At 39.5% G+C, this 22,749-nt stretch overlaps 1 protein-coding gene across 2 annotated transcripts in view; it reads left to right on the top strand.

Annotated features, from left to right (window-relative positions):
• The window catches only part of FLT1 (fms related receptor tyrosine kinase 1), a 107,490-nt gene that overhangs the window by 16,906 nt on the left and 67,835 nt on the right, over nt 1–22,749 (top strand). For both annotated transcript variants that reach the window (XR_009116010.1, XM_058045449.1), the window contains exons 4-10: nt 8,115–8,239; nt 13,399–13,561; nt 13,649–13,785; nt 15,332–15,506; nt 17,437–17,554; nt 19,462–19,631; nt 20,034–20,193. Coding sequence is in view for 1 of the 2 variants with exons in the window: in XM_058045449.1 (XP_057901432.1) it covers nt 8,115–8,239; nt 13,399–13,561; nt 13,649–13,785; nt 15,332–15,506; nt 17,437–17,554; nt 19,462–19,631; nt 20,034–20,193 (1,048 nt within the window). In the remaining variant the exon portion in view is untranslated. The remainder of the gene's footprint in view (nt 1–8,114; nt 8,240–13,398; nt 13,562–13,648; nt 13,786–15,331; nt 15,507–17,436; nt 17,555–19,461; nt 19,632–20,033; nt 20,194–22,749) is intronic.

Genomic DNA, 22,749 nt, shown 5'->3' on the forward strand with positions numbered 1-22,749 from the left:
CCAAAATAGGATAATCATTTAGTGATCAACAGCCTGTAGCCTAGGGAAATGTACAATTTCCTCAGATGCCTTTTGCAAGTTTCCCATCACGGGACCTTCTTGAACTTCCCACCTTGGACATCATCCCTGAGACCTACCCACAACGCTCTCCATTCACTGCATGAGAAGGAACTCTCTGCTAAACTGACTTTACCATATAAGGGATGCCTTTGCATTCTCTTTGTCCCTTACCTGTTTGAAGAGTTAATTTTTCTGTATCCTAAATTTTTACAAATGAGAGAAACAACCAGTCTTCCAACTCTTCACTGCTTCCCAACTTGTATGTGGCTTCCCTGCATTTAAAAGGCACCTTCAGTTAGATGATGGTAAACCAAGATTATCTGCAGAATTCCCATGGGGATGGAAGAGAAATGTATCATTGCAGAAATTGTTTTAGGACAGTCCCAAGCTAATCCCTGTCCTTCCATCCCCGCTAATCATTTAAAGAAGGCTGTCTGAGTGTCTCGGTTTTGTTAGTTTTTCAAGGGCATTCAGTCACAAATCTTGATGTCACTGTTGAAGAGATGGCTAGATTTTATAGCTCCTCCTACCTTAATTGCCAAAAAAGAAATAAAATGTTTAAGGAACAAACCTGTTCCTTAAATATTTTAATGGTCTAAGGTCCATTACCTTAGACCTCTCTGGTATGTTAATTTTCTGAATTTGGCAATCATTTTGATTGAAAACAAATGTCTTAAGATTGAAGTGTTAGTTGTGTCCCAGGAAGCACACATGAAATTTAGGGAAAACTATGGATGATGAGGGAGGCTGCAAGGTAGCTGCTCATTTGATGCCTGTTGGAAGTGTCACTCTGCACTAAGGTGGAGAAAGGTCCGTTAGTCTTCCCAAACTTTACAATTTCAGGAAGAATTGTTTAGTAAGCTAGAAAGAAACAAGATACTGAGTACCAAAACTCACCCTTTCTGATAAGTATGTATTAGAAAAAGTCTTTTCTTTCTCTATGCTATCTCATTATCCCTATCTCTTTTCTACCTGTCTCTTAGTATGAGTCACTGTTTCTGTAAATATGCATGAAATTCAATTATTCTAGCTCAAGTGGGGTTGAGGCGGGGGTAACAAAATCCTCTGTGAAGACTCTCTTTCCTGAGTCTAGTTTTACTCTGCATTAATTCGTGGGTGTTTAGGAAATAAACATTTGTGAAATTTGGGTCCCTCCTAGTCTTGTATTGTTTCCTGTGACAGGACGTTGTGTCAGTCCATTTCCCATATTAGCTCCATGTGGATCTCCAAGGTGCCTGTTTCCCATGTCTTAGCATGCTGCAGATGAGAACAAATAGTTGCTATTTACAAACACAGAATCCAAATCAGGAAAGTTGATATTGTTTGTACAGGAAGTCATCACTTATTGTTTTAAAAATGTTCTTCATTTCCGTAATTGGAGTGATACTGAATATGAACTGGATTTAAAAAAAAAAGCCCAAAGACCAGACCACAATAAACCCAGTAAGTCCTTTGGTTCAGTGATAAATGCAAGCTTCAGCAGAAAATGATCTGGTATAGAAAAAGACAGGAGACAAGGTAATGAGAAGGAGACTGCCCCAGGGAGAGTCCCACAGGCCCCAGGATGACTTGAAGCATTTCTGAAGTCCTGCTTTTAGGGGTCAAGGAGAGGCAGGCTGGTGACTTGCCTTGGAGGAGCTAGTCCTGACACCACCCCTCTTCAGCTGGAGAGGTCACTACTGAGTTGCAGAGGGGAGTGAGTGCAGAGTGTCTCCACAACTCTTGACCCCACACAGCTCAGGAATTGAGACATTAGGCAAGGGAAATTAATTCTCTTAAGAGTCTTCATCTTTGCCTCAAGAAAACTGATGGCCTGACTTTCCACAAGAGCCATGGGAAAAATCTGAAATGAAGCAAACCTCTTTGCCAATTTCTCCACTGTCCCAGACCCAGAACTGCTCAGAGCTTTGTTTTGTAAGGGAAAATACAGCCTAACAGTAAAAAGGAAAGATTTGCAATGAACGCTCGCTGTCTACATTGCAGTGAGGCATGGGGAATTTTCTGCTTGAAAAGAGATAATGATGGAATAAAGACATGTAAGAAACACCAAATTATCAGCAGGCTGCTCTGAATCCTATGTAAATTTCCCTGGGGAGACTACTAAGGGCTTTTCTTTCTGTGTGCTTTGTCCCAATATCTCCAAGGCACTTTTCAATTGCTGGAGCTCATTCACTGTCTTAAAAAATGTGTAGTACTCTTAATTCTCTAGTCTCATAATTTCTTCCCTTTGAACAATTGCTCCCATGATATGACAGAGAAAAAGCTTGTAAGTTCAATTACATTGATATAATGTTATATTTTTACATGAATTTAAGCGAACTGTGATTCAAGTTGAAGTGTTGCTATTTTCTGTGATGAAGACTGCTTTTGGCAAGTAATATGCAAGAGTAAAATCTTAATTCTTCTGCAACAGAGAACAGAATTCTTCTCAAAGTAAAACTATTTTTGCTCTGAGGCAGTAGCCCATTTCCTAGTCAGTGTTTTCCCTCTCCTTGTCTTTTCTCATAATCCTGTGGTGTATGTCTTCTGGTCACTTACTTTTCCTCGCAGAGAGAGACATGTTTTAAAATCAGACCTCTAGGCTGTGTTAGTTGTCTATTCTCTTTCTATACTTAACAGAGAATGAAAGAAGCTTCTGGTATGTACTGTTCATCACCTACTTTTCAAGAAATCCGGAGAACAAGCTTAGAATAAATTTCTTGCTTTGAGAGGATTTGAGCCAGGTGAGGCAAATCAGAGCTGTGTAATTAAAGGTGCAGGCCCTGAGAGTATTTGTGCTCACCAATGTCTAGAATGTTGAACATGCCCACTAGCTGAATGTATTTGGTTTGATGTATGTCTTGGGCTCAGAAGTCCAAAATGAAGGGCTTTGTCATTAGGGAATTGTTCAAAATGTAAACCTTTGAAATCCCAAAACATCTGGGATTCTGAGCTCATTTTCAAACACCGAAGTTCTATGCTGCAGATTCTGAGTTTTTTAGAACTTCCTGGGCACCTCTCTGGGAGGTCCTCCTGCTGACAGATAGCTGAATCCAGACCCAGAACTGACATGCATTTAAGATTAAGCTTGAATGGATTGACTCCTGTAATCCTAAAGATACTATTGTTGCAAAACATGGAGGGTATCCAAAGAGTTCTGCAAAAGGGTCTCCTAAATCAGAAGCATCAGAGTCAAAATAATTCAACGTGTAAAAAAAGCAGTAAGACTAAACACCCTGAGATCTAACAGAACGGGAGAATTTTCTTCTTTTTCCTTTTTCTCCTTATTTACAAATAACACACTGATAAAAGAACCTGCTCAGGCCTGGGAAACTCTTCCTCTCCATGCCTTTTTTTGTCTTTGCTTTTGGCACAGTTTTAGCCTATGAGCGGTATGGTTTTGGCTTACACCGTCAGAGTCAGTACTATGATAGCGCCTCTGTTATGAGGAGGAAACCCGTTGGAATTAAACTATGTTGCAGCTGTATCAAGTATGCGGACACATTTTTAGCTTCTAATGAGGTTCCTGTTACAAAACAGAGATCTCTAGGACTCGCTGACGTCAATGGCCTATAATTGCCGCGCTTTTGTCATTGTGTGTACACGGGCTCCGTATCACAGGACACCGTGGGGAGCGGAGCGTGTGCCCTCACTTTGGCTGCACCCAAAGCTCTGCAGTGACCCCTCCGTGGTCCTGCTCCCTCACCAAGGCTCACAGCTCCTACTGAAACAATCATCTTTCCAGGGTGAGCCACCACAATGGAGGGATACATCCGAAAGAGCATTCCTAGTATCCGTTAGCCTTTCTAGGGATTGCTTGCTGAACATAGTAATAGCTCTGTCGTGGATTTCCTGGCTAATATGACTATTTTTCCTGAAGATTTTTAACTGTGTTTTATTTGTGTCATGTGTTGACGATAGCATAGTGTAACTAGTCTCAAAGTAAAGCAAACCAATCTTGCCTAAAAATTGTTGTACAATTGTATTAGAAATTCTTTGTGTCAGAGTGTGCTCTAGATATAAATTAATAATCATAAAAGTCCAGGTAAAAGAAAGAAAAACAAACAAGAAGGGGAATACTCTATCAGGTTTTCTTTCAAGGTTTAGACATACTTTGTATTTGAAGAGTGTTATTTTACAGGTTTACTAGAGGCACAAGTGGAACAACCTTTCTCTTCTAGAATAAGATGTACAAAATGGGATTGTTTTTCTTTAAGGAAATTAGGCACGTGAGCCGGTTCAACAGACACATTTCCTAGGGCGTGATTCACCTCATGGTAAAGCAGATGTCTAAAACAGGTCAGATGAGTCCCGTTGCAAAATTCCCCTTTTCTCACCAGGGACAACACCAGTGATTTGGCTCCTAGCTCAGTGAGAAATGTCTGTATTGTAGATGTGCAAGGGAGGCTGGAATGACTCTCAGTGTGCAAGATTCTTTTGGAATTACTTCTGAACAGCCCCAATAATTTATCTGGGATAAATAAAGTTAAGGAGGTTTAATCCCTTCAATGGAAAGGGAATGTGGCAGTTGGCCCATGAACTTCAATGAAGTCTGCGTGCCTGTTCTTTACTAAAGACTATGGTCCTTTCACATGGACGAGGGAAAAGGGTGTTATGTGCATGTGATGAAAATATTTCACCTCTTCTAGCCTGAAAAGAATCTTAAAGATGAGCCAAGTATAAGCAGGTGTTTTGGAAGAACTTCAGAGGATAAGATTTTAGAGATTTCAAGGAGCTTAGATTTTCCTGCAGAGACTTTTCTTCTTGCAAGTGTATGTGTAAGTCCTCTGACTTACATAGCTCAGATTATTAAAAACAAAACAAACCCAAGAACAGTAGCTGAAGCTTTTGGAAAGAAAAACCCTCTCCACTGTTTCTGAATTTGGCATTTCAGTGTTGGCTAATTTAGTTGTTTGTGCAAACCCCATAAATAGCCTAGACAGGTTACTGATACCAGACATAATATTGCTTGTGCTAAGTCTCTTATCACCTTTTTATCTGGCTGCCAACCAGCTTAGCAAAAAAGCTGCTATTTATGCTCTTTAACAATATAGCAAATGACCTTCATGGATTTTGTGATTTCATGAGTGCTCTTTGTGGTTTCATGTTGATTGTAACTGAGAGATATTGTAAAGAACACAGTCAACCCAGCACACAGTCATTCATTCTAGGTATAATTTAAAAATACACTAAACTGATTTTTAAGTAACCTTTAACATACTTAAGTATTCTGACTATCCAGCTTTCATTTTTCTAACCTCACAGGCAGGGCTGAAGGGAAAAACCCAACAAATAAAACAACAACCCAAATCAATAATTCATAAAAACAAGGTCAACCCCTTAGATCTTCCATTCCAAATCCCAATGAAGCTGAATGTGTAGCCTGGATGTGGTCTTCAAAATAGGTCAGTCTGTGATGTTCCTTTCACATCTAGGACTTTATGAACATAGAATTGAGTGAAACTGGCTCAAAAGACTGCTGGTGGGAAATTAAGTCATGCCAGATGTGCTGCCAACCAGCTATGTGGGGAAGGTTCATTTACCTCCCCTCAGGAAGAAATTGAGAAGGAATGTAATGGGAGCTAATGGCAGTAGCTGGGGTTGTGATGGGAAGGAAAGAGGAAAAGAAAAGGCAAGGAGAACTATTGCCTGGGGGACAGAAGAATTCCATGTTGTTGGCAAACCCTGCCAAGGTGGCATAAGCTGCCCTGGCGCTGGTGTGTGTTCAGCTTTGCCTGATCCAGGCTGGTAAAGTCTGCACCAGATTCTGACCTTGAGGCACCAAGAGTATCCCGTTAGGGCCTTTACAATGGAAGAAGAATAAAATCAAAGGGAACCAGGAAGAGCCTCCATGCTCATTATGAAAACAAAACTGTGCTTAGGAAACATGATGCGTATTCCTTTTAATCAAAAGCAGGAAGACATTTGGAGCACTCGGGGCCATCGATTGCCCTCTGGCCCACGGCGGAAGTCCCCGGTGATGTCAATGGGAGCTCTGCACGCGAATAGCGGGGGCACGGCAACGCCTCGGCGCACAACGCACGGAGGGCACCACGGGAGCTGTCACCAGCCTTGGAGCCCGCCAAGGGCAACCAGGGATTTCAGCTGCTCTCGTACAGCTCTTTGTTGGCTGCTTCAGGTGTGGACGTGCGTTTCCACTGAAGAAGAAGAAGGAAAACATGGTGTTTTATGCTGGTTTCCTGGCCCGGCAGGAATCCTGCGAGGTCTGAGCTGCACAGCCCCCACTGCCTCGATACTGGCATCAGTCAGTGGTGACACTGTCTGCAGACAGCACCGGCAGTCCCCAGAACAGCTCTTCCTCACACTTACAATGATCTGGAGATTATGGTACAGGAAACCACTTTGCAAAGCTTGCTGGTTTTGGGCAGAAGCTCTTAATTTTGTGACAAAGACAAATGAGTCTTTGGGGAGTAGTAAATTGGTTTGTCTGGTGATGTTAAGGGGCAGGTGACCTCTTCTGTGCTGCAGTCCCTGAAACAAAAAAGGTTCTCTTCCCTGTGCTACAAACAGGTTCATTCTTGGTCTTTCCTTGAATCGTCCTGCAGAGGAAATGTCAGCCTAACAAGTCCTCAGGGCATTTTTTATTACATATGCATCCTCTATTACTCATAAGTTCCTTTCGCTATCTCAGTGGACATTTAATACCTACTATTAAATAATACTTTGTGGGTTTCATTTCAGAAAGTTTGTATAAGTTTCATTAAACCGCTTTAGCAAGGATTTTTGTGTATCCTGGAGTACATTTGAGATCTTCTGCCTTAGAATTCTCACTGGTATAAATTAGACCAGAATCCATTTCTCTTCCTGTTTGATGTCTCAAACAAAAATATTATTGCATATAGTAAGAAAAGAGGATCCTAAGGGCAGAACAGTTTGATGACCCTGGGAAGTACATATCATACTTTTGAAAGACAAGCAAAAGTAACTTACTTGAAGAACTGCTCGAGTGAACATAGGTCAACACGCAGAAGTTTGGGGCCAGAACACTCAAATCAAGTGTTACAGTTTGAGGTTTTATAAGGGATTGATTCTTGCTAACTTTACTAATTTCTTATCCAAGAAAGATTTCCATTGTTATTTCTAGGATTTTTGACTGAGTGAAAATAATGGGATTTGCCTGAAAAAACATTAGAGCTGTAGATAAGCACAGAATTAAGATCTTAATGTTCTGCTTTTTTTAGGAGTTAAAAACCAAACCTTATGTGAATTTGGAGGTAGTCTATCTGCAATGTGAGTCAAACTGAAACTTCAGATCTGAACACCTGCAAAGAAGATTTGGAGCCAGAGCCTGTGGCTTAAGCCCGTCTTTGTTAAGTGGCCCAAACAATAGCAGCAGCAATGTTCCCTGTTCCCAGCGCAAGCTATTTATGACAATGCCCTTTGTTAAAGGGATTGTTCAAGGGACGGTAAATTACTCTGCCAAGCTTTAGCTTTGACTCAAGAGGAATTAATGTTTTCCTGGCATTTTCATTTACCTTGTCACATAAAAAAGAGACACATAGGTATTGTGATAGTGGGAAGGAGGAGAAGAATTAACTCTCTCTAGTCCATATGCTCGGAGGTGAAAAAATGTCTGGATAATCATGGTAGATTCTTTCTCCTGATGTAGTCAGTGTGAATTTTTCCTATCAATTTCCTTGCAGATAGCAGGAAAATGTGCTTTATAGGGGGTTCCTGATACATGAATTTCAGCTCACTTCCCATATATTTACTTTTCTTGGTGATAAAAAGATACAAATGCCATGACATAAGAAACAGATATCTCAGCAGTAGAGGTGTTGCTGTAATGGAAAAATGGGCTTCAACTGTCCTGAAATTTAAAGAAGATTTCAAAGTACTGATACTGTTACTGAATGATACATATACCTTCAAATACTTAATAGTTTGATGAATATGTTTAGACAAAACTAATCAGAAGATTGGTTTCAGGACTTTGTTTAGCTTTCATTACAGACAGGGTTAGTCTGTTTTTTTAAGTCTGTATGCAGTGTTACAATTCCCATGCAGTGCCTTAAGATTTCACATTTTAACCTTTATTTTTTCTTCTTTTGCAGATACAAGCAATCCATTTGTAGAGATGCACAGTGATATACCTAAAATAATAAACATGGCTGTAGGAAGAGAAATGATTATTCCATGCAGAGTCACAGATCCAAACATTGCTGTTACTTTAAAAAAGGTACCTCTATCCGAGCATGCTCTGAAAGTGTTACTGTGGATGATGTTTTTGTTTGTTTGTTTGTTTACAGCTATTGTAATGCTTTTGAAATATTTTGACAATTTAATATTTCTTATGCAATGTTTCTGGGTGTCAATGTGTTCAGAAATATTTCAGCCCTGGAGGCTTCATTTTGAGTTGCACAGAAGGACTTCATCACATCTCCTAAAAGGGTGGAAATTTTCTGAAGAAACTTAAGCTTTTCATAGTACTTTATTAAATCCTCACTGGCAAAGGTTTCTTAAGCCCAGGAAGGAATTTCTTGTTAGGAGAAGAGATTTCCTCCCACTTCTTCCCCTGCCCTTCCTCCCTTTTCCTCTTCTGTCCTCTGGAACAGGCAGTGAGTCCCTGGGGACTTGCTGTGGCGGTACAAGGATCTTTGCAAGCCTTTGCCCTACCTCACTCCCACCAGAGACTTTGCTGCTTCCTTTGACATGTGAGCACACTTAGGCAAGGGATGGCTTTTCTTTCTGAGGAAACTTTACAGGGAAACTGCAACATTTGATGTGGTAGGGCTAGTTTCAGAGAGAAAGGGAAAAAAAAAGATATTTCCATGTTTTAGGAAAACATTTGTCTCCTAGATACCTTAAGAGTTACATGGACAGCTAACTGAACCATATGTATGCAGTAAAGTGCTTGGTATCAAGACTGAGAATAAGTTACCTCCTTTTTGTTTTTTTTCTGAAAAATTAGGTGGAGGTGGCAAAGAAGTTTTATTTCTAAATAAAGGGAGTTATGTACATAGTGGCAATGAAAGTTCATCACTGTTAAAAGGAAAGGAGGTTTGTCTCTTTATAGAATAATGTGCAATTGCCAAACAATACCACTGTAAGGTACTTATCTAGTGCAACATAAATCTTTGATTATTCTTTGACTGTAGAGCTTTACACCAACCACAAATTTTATCAATTCTTTCAAGTGCTGCTTTGTTAATATAGATACTGATTTCACTGCTTGGTTTTAACCTGTTAAATTCCATGAAAGAGAACAAAATGCAAAGAAAAGAAAGTGATCTGACCCAGGACATTACCCTGTCTGTGTAGGTACACACACACATACAGTTCTCTTGCAAGAAGATGCACAAGGTTGTGTGGCAAGGGAATCAAAAGCGAGATGTAGCATTCCATAGAAGGGGTGTTGTAAAGTGGAAATTTATTTGGGCACTATAGTGTTGCATCTGAAATCTCAGCATATTCGATTTCTAGTTGAGAAAATTCCTGTCAGGTTTCTCTCATTAAACAATATTGAAAAAAATTCTCCTTATTTGTAGAAGATTAAAATGTAGCTTCTCTTTTTTTTTTAATATCAACTTGCCTTTAGCTTGGGCTTGTAGTGTAAGGCACAGCTTTACACCATCAAAACCAGATGTAAGATTCTCAGAAGGAGAAGGAAGAGGTAGAGCCAAGCCTTGAAAGAAAGGATTGGTTGCTTACATGTTTTGCATTCCAGGAAAAATAAATGTGTTCCCTAATTAATCCTAGAATTTCCTGAAGCATGTAAGCTACAATGCATTACATCATATCTTACTTTATTTATCTTCTATGACACCCTTATATGAAGATTCCAGCACGGTTTTACTCACAGGGCAATTAAGAGATGTGTTAAATGCATTCCACAGCTGCAGGCATACTACTGCTGGAGAAATGGCAAGAGCTATTTTGTGTTTTCCATTAGTGATAAAGGAAGAATTTGGTGTCCTCATAAAGCAGTCCTCTGGAACTGGAAAGAAAATACCAGATTTAGGGTCATTAGGTTCTTCTTTCTACATTGCCAGGAAGTAAAAACACAAAATATTTTTAATAATCTCTCTCTCCTGGAAGGAATCCCTACAGTTGCATGAGCACTGCCTCCAGCGTTTGTTTCTTTGCAGTGCTACTTCTTAGCGGACCAATATGGGAAAGGTTTATTATCCGTCTTCAAAACTACAAACTATTTTTTTACTCAAACTTCATCTTTACCTTAGTCAACCTTTTCAGATACTGTGTTGCTTTCATTTTCAGGCTGAACAATCAATTTCAGATTGTATTTTATGGCATCACAATCACATACAACATAGGAGAGGGATCTTCAAAAATCAAGAAGCTAATAGAGCATAGACTGGGAAAAGGGGAGGAAGCTTTTAATTCATATTTCAAATTCAACCTTCAGATCCTGATATACCCTTTATCTGCAGGAGCTGATGGCCTTTTCCTTATCATATGAAGTACTGTGAAATCAATTAATAGTTTTGATCTAATGCTTAATAGTTAGATATTCAGAGCCTCTGAAACCATCATTCCTATCAACATGATTCTTGCAGCCTCATTCAGGATCCATAAAATAAGATAAACCTTATTGCAAGTCAGCTGTGCACTTCTCTTACCTCTTCGTTTGTTCTTATCTTGATAAGTGAAGAAAGTATCACCTTTCGATATGATTATTTAATCCATCTGTTTACCAAGAATCCTTTTGGATTCTCCATCATAAAAACAATTACATTCATAGGAATAGAAGTAAATAAGCTTCAGTACAAGGAATAAAACATGCAAAAAACCCCAAGGGATTTTGTGAATCACATACGCAGACAATCTGAATTCTTAATAATGCCACCTCATCCTTCCCAAGTTGGTGGAAGGGGAAACATGAAAGAAAAGCCAAACATTCGAGAAGCTAATGTACATTTAAATTAAACTTTTAGTTGTCTCTTTCCAATACAATCTGCCTCTGGAGATGTGGGGAACCACAGCTTGACTATAACTCTTGACCATATGTACATACACAGTACGTGGCTGTACTGTGTTAATGCCGCCAGGTACCAAAAGCATTCAGCAAAGATGGAGCAAAGAAGGAGGCACAGCCTATACCAAAAATAGTTGCATTTGAAACAAAGTACAAAGAAGGTAAAAGGCCAAGAATGCACTGGGAGCCACAGTGATAGGGTTCACACAGATTAGTATGTAGACAATAAATTCCATGTTTACTGCAGCCGTCGCAACAAGCTGATTCTTTGAATGCCTCTGACTCACTGTTGGTTCCCATCTGAAAGCTATTATTGTGGCTGAATTTATCTTCTGCTGCTTCAGTGGGAGTCTCACTGTTACAGCACGATGTTTCTTCACAGGTTTTCTACTTCTCTCTGTGATGACCAAACGGCCAAGGTTTTTGACAAGGCCTTGACTGGCCATGCATTGCGTAGGGGCAGGACCAGATGACCCTTCCAACCTAAATTATTGTGTTATTCTTGGATCCTCTGTCTTGTACCGTCCATGCAGTGATCAGCGTGCTGACTTCAGTTTTCTGAAGTTTTCCTTCTCGTAACTTAGTGTTGGGTTATGCTTTCACAGGTGACTGGTGTAACTTGGTCTCAGAGATGCAAAAGAATTATACAAAAAAGATGTAGCTCTAGTGGTTTTGAGGAGTGTCAGATGAGTAAACTGTACAGGCAAAGATTTTCCTCCAGAATAAGTAAGCCTAGTGGACATCCAGACAACTCACAATTACAAGTTGCAAAATAGGACTCTTCTGGGTGTTTTGGTTACTTTTGTATTCCTGGAGTAAGGCTAATACAAAGTCAGTAATACATCAATTAAGTAATAAATGTGCAGTGAATGAATTCTGTGGGAAATGCTAGTCTAGGAAAGCTCTCACCCTCTGGCTTCACTTTCTTCCTGAAAACACATACAGAAATATGTTCAGAAATAGTTTGATTTTCACTGAAGCAGGAAAAGATAAATCCGATTGAAGCTTATGAAAACATAACTATTAACTACTAGCTACACCAAATTTGAAAATGCATTTTGTTTAGAACAGGAATGGCAACAGAGCTCGTAGGGACCAAGATACTGTTGAATGGTAGCCAGCAGGCTGTAACGTAATGGGCTTTACTTGTGTGGGCGCTACACACACTTCCCTGTGATTTGCATGCTTATTATAGCATCTTATCAGCTGTTGTAAAGATAAGGAATTCTACCATGTCATTTTGTGCTTTGTATTTATTGCTCATTTGATTCATCGTGAACTTGGTTGTTTTGGAGGCAGTGGCATGAGATGAGTGAGTGTGATCTCAGGGGTGTCTTTCTGCACAGGCAGCATCGAGGGTGGCACGTTGTAGGGAGCAGCTGTACCCCACAGGAAGGAGACAGACTTCATTCTGCTTCCCCCAGCCTCCGACAGCCACCCATGATGGCTCTGCTTGTAGGAGGGAAAGGGCTGTCCAGCACACAAGTCCTCTGCTCAAATAAAGGGGAAGAAAGAGATGAAGGGACACAGTGAGATTGGTGCACAGTGGGAAGTGAAGGGCTGCAAGGTGCTTAGTTGATCCAGGAATCTTTCCTTATGACCATAATTCATTTAAACTCTGCTCTGTGCCATCTTTAAAAATATCTTATTTTTACTATTAAAACAGGTGTTACTCAAAGTAGAGTCATATCCAGGCTTTGTACTCATGGCTGATCTGAAAATGAGAGGTTTTGTCTGAGATCCAATGGCTGTGTTAGGCTTTACTCCTTCAGGTTTTCCTTGATATCTTATTAAAATGGGGCTTAAAGTGCAAAGGATCATAATGTAAAAGGTAACTTGTAGTGCTAACAAAATGAATGTTTGATCCCACATGGCAATAATTTTTTTGTTTGTTTTTTAAGTCTTTTAGGCAAAATAAATATGAAATGCATGGATTGAATCCTGGCAGGAATTTCTTAAAGCCACAAAATGACAGCAAATTAAGCCCATTTGTTATCTCCATTGAAAAGTGTGTATTTGTTCCTCTGTGTTGGAACCAGGATACTTAATTGCAAAGGTTCCTGGAGATGAGCACTTTAGCTGCCAACCAGGAGCCGACAGAATAGCAGCCCAACTGCTGAAACTAATGGTAGTGTCAATCTATTGTGTCATAAATTACATCCTGTTATAAATAATGAAATCCTGGAAACAAATGCAGCCTTTGCATTCTTCACTCAGGTTTTTCCTCTATTTTGTGATGAAAATGTGACTTGAAAAACCCACATTATTAAATGTCATTCTTTTCACGTTGATTGGCATTTTTTTGGGTGCTTTTTCCCCCATCCCTTTTTTACTAGGCTATTTTGATTAGAGAGTAGACACGAGGATGAGCTGTTTGTCTGACGTGTGTTTGGCGCTTCCAGATTCCACGAGAAACCCTAATCCCTGATGGCAAGACAATAATCTGGGACAGCATGCAAGGCTTCAGAATACCTAAGGCAACTTACAAATTCATCGGGCTCCTGAGCTGTGAGACGACTGTCGCTGGGCACACGTACAGCACCAAGTACCTGACACACAGAGAAAGTAGGTGGCATTCTCCACCCCCTGCCTCCCAGAAAGCGCCCTGCCCTGCTGGCATCACTAATCGCTCTCCCTCTTTGCCACGTGCAGCCAACACCATTTTTGATGTTCAGTTAAGCACCCCGCGTCTCGTCAAGCTGCTGAAGGGAGACAGCCTAGCAATTAACTGCACTGTCACTGCAGCTTGGAACACCAGAGTGCAGATGACATGGACTTACCCTGGAGAGGTGAGTGCTGTGGCTGGAAGGCAGAAACCAGAGGGTTCCCACAGATCATGCTGCATCTAGCATCCCGGGAGGAATTCTGCTTCAGAATGCTTGCCATTGTTTGCATTCCATCATTTTGACCCTTGCTGACATGTCTCTTAAGGTTTCTTTTTTTTCCCTTCTGATGCCTAATTTCATAAGTAAACATGTTTACACAATGTGCTCTGGTTATATTGCATAATCACAAGCAAACGCTAGAATTGTTTCATCTCTGGGAGCTTCTTTTCGACCTGATGGAGCAAGCGAAATTTATCACCCCGTCCCAGGCAGGGGCTCTCTCTTGCGACAAAAAAGTTTTCAGTGAGGCTGTCTTCTCAACACATTAATTCCAAAGACTGGCAGACAGTCAGGCACCCGATTTGAACATGTTTGGAAAAGGTATTTTGATTTAGCTAGCAAAATCTCATTTGTTAAGTGTCACACGAACAATCCTCTTGTTTTGACAACTACAGGAATGATCTTGAATGTGCTTCTCCACCCCCCACATTGGGAGCATCCCCATAAATATTTGTCACTTACAGAATAACTGCCAGGGAGTCCGTGTAAAACTGATAAGAAATTTGACATTAGCTTAAGGTTTACAACTCCCATTCCTTTCATGTCAGTTTGATTTATGCTGGTGATTCAAGTCAAGATCATTTATTATGTCACTCATTGTATCTAATCACAGGCTGAAATTATGATTGCATTATACAGGGAAGATTAATGCAATTGTTTATTGCTTACTGTAGCCATTTTCCCTGGCATTTTTTCACCTCAGAAATAAACAACTTAGCAACAAGAAATGCTTCAAATATATTATATTGCTCGTTGCTCCCCTACCAAGCCCTATCTGGGCACCACACTTGTGAAATTGCGCTTTGTTTTTATTTAGATGGTAACTGAAGGGTGCTCAGTGTTTATAAGACATCAACAATGTCCTGGGTTAAATAAACTTTGAGGCCAAATGCTGAGGGGGAGTTGCAGGAAATAACTCCTCAGAGTCACATTATCTTCAGTTCCACCCTGTTATTCCCTTGCCAAATCTAGTCCCTTTTCCGTCTGTAGCATTTCCAGAATTCTCCCCTCCTTGTGTAAATGTCCTTTTCTTCTGTGTGTCTGTTCCCTATGGCACTGAATCCAGGCACCAAATTATGTGCCTGGATATATCATGGCTTCAGGGATTTTTAGGAGCAGTGCTGGACAATGGCAATGGGGAGCTGGGCATGTTGATATGACAGGCTATACAAAAGGGAGGATCTTCCTCCCTTTGTAAAAGTAATAATTCGGATGCCATGACACATTGGGTGAAGACAGGGATGAATTGCCCTATAAGGTTGCTTATATTTTTTTACTGTTGACCCTCTGGAAATGTTACGTGTCTTTTGCTTATCTGTGCTGTACAAAGACATCTGGGATTTTTTAAATTAAGTTATGGTGACAGTACAGGAATATAAAAATCTCAGGAAATACTCATGAAAATTGGTTTGTTCAAACTCTTTCTTGTTCATTTCTTTGGCCCTTATAGACAAGGAGAAGAGGTTCTGTAACGCAGCGTATTGACCAGAAGAATTCAGAGGCCAACATTTTTTACAGCATCCTCGTTGTGGACAGAGTGCGGGACGTCGATAAAGGCCAGTACACCTGCCACGTGAAGAGCGGGCCGTCCATCAAGGCTGTCAACACAACTGTCATTGTCTATGGTAAGAAGTGGTGCACACTTGTGGGTCATTCAGTGCTCCTGTACCAAGGTCAGCTGTGTGATGGTTTTGCATTGTGACACAAGGTGGGAGCCATTGCGTGCAGAAAAAGGGAAACGAGGGAGGGAGGCACTCCAGGAGGGAAAACCTGTGCTATTTCCTCCATGACTGCTCTCTACTGTTGGCAATAGGCATGTTAATGTTCACTTTCATCACTTTTATCTGCTAAATATTGTGATGGAGCTGTCCTCAGTCAGTTCTAGGAGATACAATCAGGCAAATTCTAGTTTGGGGGGAAAAAGAAGGTACAAGCATAATTTAAATAGAAGAATCCCACTTCTGATTCTATGGTACTTATGCATTTCTATGAAAAAATAAACAATAAATACCCTAACTCTACATGGAGCTGGTAGCTGGTAGCTCATTCAAAAAATGCAAATCATTAATGGGGTTTTACAGCAGGACTCTTGATCGAGTTCCCTATGGTTTGTCTGGGCCTTCTGTGAAATCTGGAAATTTCTGATATTATTTCAAATGCATATGAATAAGGACTTTTTTGGCATCGGGTCTCTTTGGGAAGTGACCTTCTTTGGGACACCCTGTTACAATTAGAACTAGACAGGATCTTTGGAGCACCATTGGTGTTAAGGCCAAGTGGCTGGTGGGTGTCCTCTACAATAGATGACTCGTGGTCAGAATATGTATTTATTACATATTTTCAGCAGTGTATCTTTCCTCTCCTATCTGGAAGTGTGGACTAAGCACTCTATGCTGGTATTCTTAGAGAGAAATTTCAGCCATTTTCTATAGAATTTAAGTTCTGAAATAAGGCACTGGGAACTTAGGATGAATCATGATAACCTCTTACTATATCTTAAACAGATAAACTGCAGCTTTCAGAAACAGAGGTTTAGATTATTATTTAAATCAGAGATGTTGGAGATTAAAATTAGAGTCAGAGAAGCTGGGACTGTTGAAGTCAGCCTGCATTCACATAAGCAGCCCCATCTATAGGATACCCATATTAGAAAGAGACTGTATGAATAAAGGTCAGCAGAATCAGGGCTGTATCTTTATAACTTGACTTGTGTAATGAAATTACTTATTTGTCCTGTGCATATTATTTTCAATGTATGTGGTAAGTGTGATTAAATGTTGAACTTGTTTAATGGATGTCCATCATCCTTATGCAGTTCATAATGTGAGTAAAAATTGTACCCCAGGTAGCATCAAAAGGACACTCAAACATTTCTTATACTTTGAATATTTTATTTTGCACAAGTTGGCAGGGGAGAAAGAGATATTTTCCAATGTATTGTATGAATTTTATTGCCTCTTGGAAAAGCCATCAACTTGGCAGAGAGTTGGAGATAGGGGGCTGAGCAAATGGATAAGAACAAATTCCAGCAGGTTATTATTATTCCAGTAAAGTGACAAAGATTTGTTGGTTTGATGAAACAGCTGTTCACCAATGATACAGAAAGTTTCTGCCTTTTCCTTTGCTATTTATCTGAAGGTCCCTTAAATCCTCTCTGGAAAAATATTTTCTTTTGGAACATTCATTGATCCTTGGCCTGTAAGAGTGGAAAGGTCATCTGATTGTCCTCAGTTCAGCCTCCCACATACTACAGACCACTTTATATCTTGTGCCATTTTTTCTGGCTGGACACAATGTGAATTTGGCTAGAGTGTATCTTCTCCAAGCAGATTCATGCCCTGGGAACTGCCTCTCAGTTTCTTTATGTATATTTATGGTATTCCTTTATATTTTATAGATCTCTAGGAGATTAGGCTCTATTCTTGCTGTTAACATGTGGGAGCATGAAAATTACTAAAGATAATTTTTATTTGGAGTCACATTTTCTTTAGTAGAGCTACTCATTTTGCAGGATGAAAATCAGTAATGCAAAGCTCTTTTTTTATTGTGTTTAAGATAAAATGTTCATTAATTTGAAACGTCGAAGAAAAACTGCGCTGGAGGCTGTAGCTGGAAGAAAATCCTATCGTTTGTCAATGAAAGTGAAGGCATTTCCCTCTCCAGAGGTTATATGGTAGGCCAACAGTTACTTCCACGTGTTCATCCTGGACCTCTTCTTATAATGGAGTTGGGGAGGGTCTTTTTGAAGTTTCAGAGCTGCCTGGGGTTCTGAGAACATTACTTCCCTTTCACAAGTGCAAGAAAGGAGATATGGAAAGTTTAAAGATCCTCAAATAGGTTGGATGTGTCTCCTCTTGAAATCAATGGATGCTCCATAGCTAAATATCTCTACCAGCTTTGACTGAAGTGTTGCATCCAGCTTTGCTCAGACTTAGATATGAAACCTGAACTTGCTTTTCAGACAGTAAGAGAAAGAAAAGAAGGCTTTCATTAAAATAAATTATTGGCTGGAGTCATACAGGCATGCACTATTGCAAAAAATGGAAGTTGGTATTATTATGCAGTGATCTGCAGGTTGTAGACCTGTGATCTGCAGGCACAGCATTCACTGGATCATTCATTTTGTCTTGTGTAAATTGTGTTAAGAAATTTTTGGAAAAGTTTTTTTTTATTAATCCAATCCACTTTCATATGCAACAATGTTATCTATTCATTATCTCAAGGATTTTTTTAAAATAATTTAAAACACCGGTAGGTCTGGCTCAATTAATTGGACTTTAACAAAGGGTCCATTACAAGACTGATTAAGAACACAAACTATACATACATGAATAGTGGGGGTTCATGTTACAGCCAGGAATTAATTTTGCTCCAAAAGTGTTGTCTTGTTTTACAAAACCTTTACAGTTATGGCTTCATGCGTAAAACTGAGGGGTGAATGTGACACTGGTGCCAGCCATTTATACATAATTTTCTGGTTTCCCAGTGTTTGAGTTTATTGACTACACATATAGATTCAAAGCTTCTGAACAAAAAAATTCTCAAATATTGTAATAAATTTTAATTTTTTTTTAATTTAAAATTGAGGTTGGTCAAACATTGGAATAAATAGTCCAGAGTGGTGGTGGAGTATCCATTCTTGGAGATACACGAAACCATACTGAAAATGGTCTTGGGCAATCTTCTGACATTGCTTTGTACAGGACACTAGACTAAATGACTTCCAAAGGCTTTTTCAGCTGCAGCTGTTTTGTGATTCTGTAAAATACACAAACAGTGAAATGTCTAAATCCGTAAGTCCTTTGACCAAATTTTAGTGTTTGTCTAATAACAGTAAGAGGTTTTTTCTAAAAACTTACTAAAATTTGTGAATCATTTAGATAAAATCCATAATTATAATGAATATATGTTGCACCCTTCTGCTAACATCATGTTAACCTTCTTACAACTTATTAAAATGCACTTTACACTGTAATTTAGACTTTGAAGAAAAATATTTTGCTTCAGGAATCTGTGTGTGAGCAACAGTTAGTACTTTCTACATTGATTTTCTGTTATCTTTAAAAACATTCTCTTGATACCAGGATATCTGATTCTGAAGTGCTTATCTAATCTACTTACTCTTCCTCTTCCTAAAATCACAGCTGTGCTTGGAGTACTGTAATACTTTGTCCCAGCATGTATTCTGAGGTCATAGAGAAATGGCCAGTGCAAGATGATGCAACCTTTATTTCTGTGACCCACCCTCAGCCAAAATGGTTGGTTTTTAGACTAAATGGAGGTCACAGCCATGAACAACTGGGATCTTCAGAGACAGAGTTGGAATTTTCAGCAACTCTCAAATACCATAGAGCCCCAAGAGTCAGATTCTTATAAATTTTAATATATAGAATAGTATTCTCTAAAGTGGTTTACAAATATCAGCAATCTTATTTGAAAGGAAAGGACAAGCCTGTGGTAAACAGAATCTCAGACTGGAAATCCAATCCCTTCCCAAAAGATTGAGGGATATGATGTAACATGGGTGGTTTAAGAAGGAATGATTTTCAGAATTTTGATTTCTGGAATTCTATGAAACAGGTTAAAAGATGGGCTACCTGCTGCTGAGAAATGTGCCCGGTACGTGGTTAAAGACTATTCCTTAGTCATCAAGGATGTTGCTGAGGAGGATGCTGGAAACTACACCATAATACTGAGCATTCCACAGTGGAACTTGTCAAAGAATCTTACAGTCACTCTTACTGTAAATGGTAAGTTTGCAACATGTTCCCTTGCTTCTCCTGAACATGTAAGTGCTCAGTTTTCTCTGAGCTGGATTGTCACCTATCCTGCACACATCAGGGCATTGTGGGTCTTCTTACTGACTTCATGGACCCAAACTCAAGCCTCACAAGCAGGGTGAAGGATCCATCTTTGAACCAGAAGATGGATGCTGGTTTTCATTAGAAGTGTTTCTGTCCTCTGCAGCCACATACTTGCTACGGATGACTTAAATGGGTTACTAACCACTTGTATGACTTAGGACTGTTTTCTTTTGTTCTCCTGGGGATTTTTCTTATTACTCACACTACAAGAATGTAGTATCTTTATAATCATGCAATATGTTGGAATTAAGCTGGTTTTAATAGCTTTCCAATTTTTGCCCCTTCCAGTGAAACCGCAGATATACGAAAAGGCCGTGTCATCATTCCCTGATCCCAATCTGCATTTACTAGGCAGCAAACAAGTGCTGACATGCACTGTGTATGGTATTCCTCCACCTAAAATTACATGGATGTGGTATCCCTGTAAACAAAACCATTCTAAAACAAGGTAGGACAACATCTTTACTTTCATTTAGTACGTCTTCTTTTACTATTACACCTATTTTTTTTTTTTTTTTTGCAAGAGTGAAGCTTACTGCAAACATTGCTTAGTTAATAAAAATTGTCTATTTTTTATTGATATATTTTTCAGTGGACATGTAGTCACAATGCAACTTTTTCTCCATCATTATTTGAAAATGGAAGCCAGAGTGGTTATTTGGTATTGCTATTTGGGTTTATTTACAGTTCACTACTATTCATGCATGCAATATTAGTCCAGAAGTGATCATTGCTTCTGCATTTTCATGAGAGAAGACAGTGTCTTGCAAAGTTCACGTGCTTTCACATGGAGGTTTCCTCCATGCTTTTCTCCACACACAGTGACTCTATGTGTGGTTTCTTTTGAAATCAACAGAAAACATCACAGCAATTTCTTCCATTATGAAGGTCAGATCTGTTCTGTGATATGTTTATTCACAGATTCAGTTCAGCAAGCTAAATGTGCCCACCATTCTCCAGATGATATTTTAAAAGGATAAAGAATAAATGGCACTATGCAAGCTTACTTGATGCTGATGTGGTGCTCAACTAATCCTCTTTTTACATGTTAGGTTTTTTTAAAACTCTATTTCTTATGATTAGGAGCTTGTGTTGACTCACTTATCCACAGCTCTTCCTGCATCATGAGATCTGACACAAACCTAATGATTAACACTCAACCTCCACAACAGCATTATCATTAAGTTGCTATTGGAGGGTTCAAACAGGCAAGGTACTTGGATCACAGCCCAATCAAGCAAGATATTTAAAAACCCAACAAGTTTAACACACAACATTTTCTCAGTTTCAGTTGAAGAATAATCACACTCCACAGGATTTCACTTGTTTAACGCTTTCATAGAACTGGGATTTAGCACCAGGCAAATATTTAAGTACATGCTTAATTGCAAGGGTACAAGACAGGTTCCTCAACTAAACAGGACATCTCAATACTGAGTGTCTCAATACTAAACATCTCAAACTAAGATATCAGTGCTTTGATATCAGTGAGAGAGTGGTCAGCACTGCCTAGAAGCAGAAGTTATTTTTCCCGCTGTGTCCTTGGGATTATGCTAATGGATGTCCTTCTGTGCCATTCTCACCAAGAGGTGGCACTAGCAATCTCTCCTCGTGCCGGAATAGTTGTTACCTGAAATTCTCCATTTCAAGGACAGGTGAGAGCTGCATTTCCTCTGTCTGGTGTGTTACCTTACAGTGACAAGTTGCAAAACTTATTTTTGCAAAGAGATGTAAGAGAAGAGAAATCACAGCATCTTTTAACTAGAGAAACCTTGAGAAAGGCATATATGAAAATTTTAAGTATTTTAGTTTCTTTCAAGAGTTTTACAGGTTTGAATAGTCTGGATTGAAATCCAGGGCAGGACTGAAGAAACAGTTGGTTCTTCCTTGGGAGCTGAGGTGGTGCTCATCTTTTGTCAGCTATTTCCTTCTGTTAGAAGCACAGGTTTGCACTCCAGCACAGGACAGCGAGTCTTCAGAAGAGGAACTGACATTTGTGTGCAGGTGTTCAGTAATGTGCTGAATTGTAGACTCCATTAAATGCTTATTAGCAGTGTGTTTGAGCAGGTGATCAAAGGAGAAATGTAACAATTTGAATCACGTATTGGCTCTGTTACAATTTTGTTTCCAGCCTGGCTTCCAAATTACCTTCATAATTGTTCTGTGATGATTCCCTTTAACCCTCTCCCCTTCCTTCTCCTTTAAGTACTCATTGAAGAAGTATCCTGGAGAACACCATTTCTAAGGCTTTGCCTAAAAGAAGTGAGATGATTCCCTCTGAGTAATATGACAATTAACTATTGCAGAAAGACAGAAATACCTGAGCAATTACATTTTGCATCCTGCTCCAGGAAGGGAGCAAAGTGGAGTACCTCAGCAGCTGGCACACCTTGCTCAAGCTGATGTCTGTTCAGGTGTTCTCCCTGAAGAACTGGAAAACCCTTTAATCCCACCTGTTTCATGTACTTCCCTCTTTGTGTGATGGGAGGTTTGCCTAAACAAGAGATTTAATGTGTCTGTACCTTGTGCAGGAGGTAAGAAACATATCTTGTTCTGCCATTACTGCACTTTTTTATATTTATCTGCCCAATGTCAGGTTTCCAACACTAAAATGTTGCTCTATTTGTGATCAGGCTACTTCACACCATGTGTGTGCTTAACTTCACACCACGTGAGCACATGTCTCTGCTAGCTGGGGACTGACTGCCCAACTTAGATGCTTTTATTTTTGAAGGACTGTTGCCCATGGCCTCCTTTAATAGCAGCAATTAGGTTGTTTGGATACTTCTTTCACTTTATTTTCCAAGCAGTATTTCAGTTACAAAAATCTAAAAATACCTCAATGAATTCCATTGCTTTTAAATGCAGATATAGTTCAATGCTTTCTGATTGATGCAATCAATTTGCATAACTCTTCTCTCTGCTTCACTTGGGCCAGTAACAGGAGACTGGCCAAATGAAATAATTTCAACAGTTATCTTGTAGTAAATAACAATAAAAAACT

This window comes from Melospiza georgiana, chromosome 2 (assembly GCF_028018845.1).
Source record: "Melospiza georgiana isolate bMelGeo1 chromosome 2, bMelGeo1.pri, whole genome shotgun sequence".
NCBI lineage: Eukaryota > Metazoa > Chordata > Aves > Passeriformes > Passerellidae > Melospiza > Melospiza georgiana.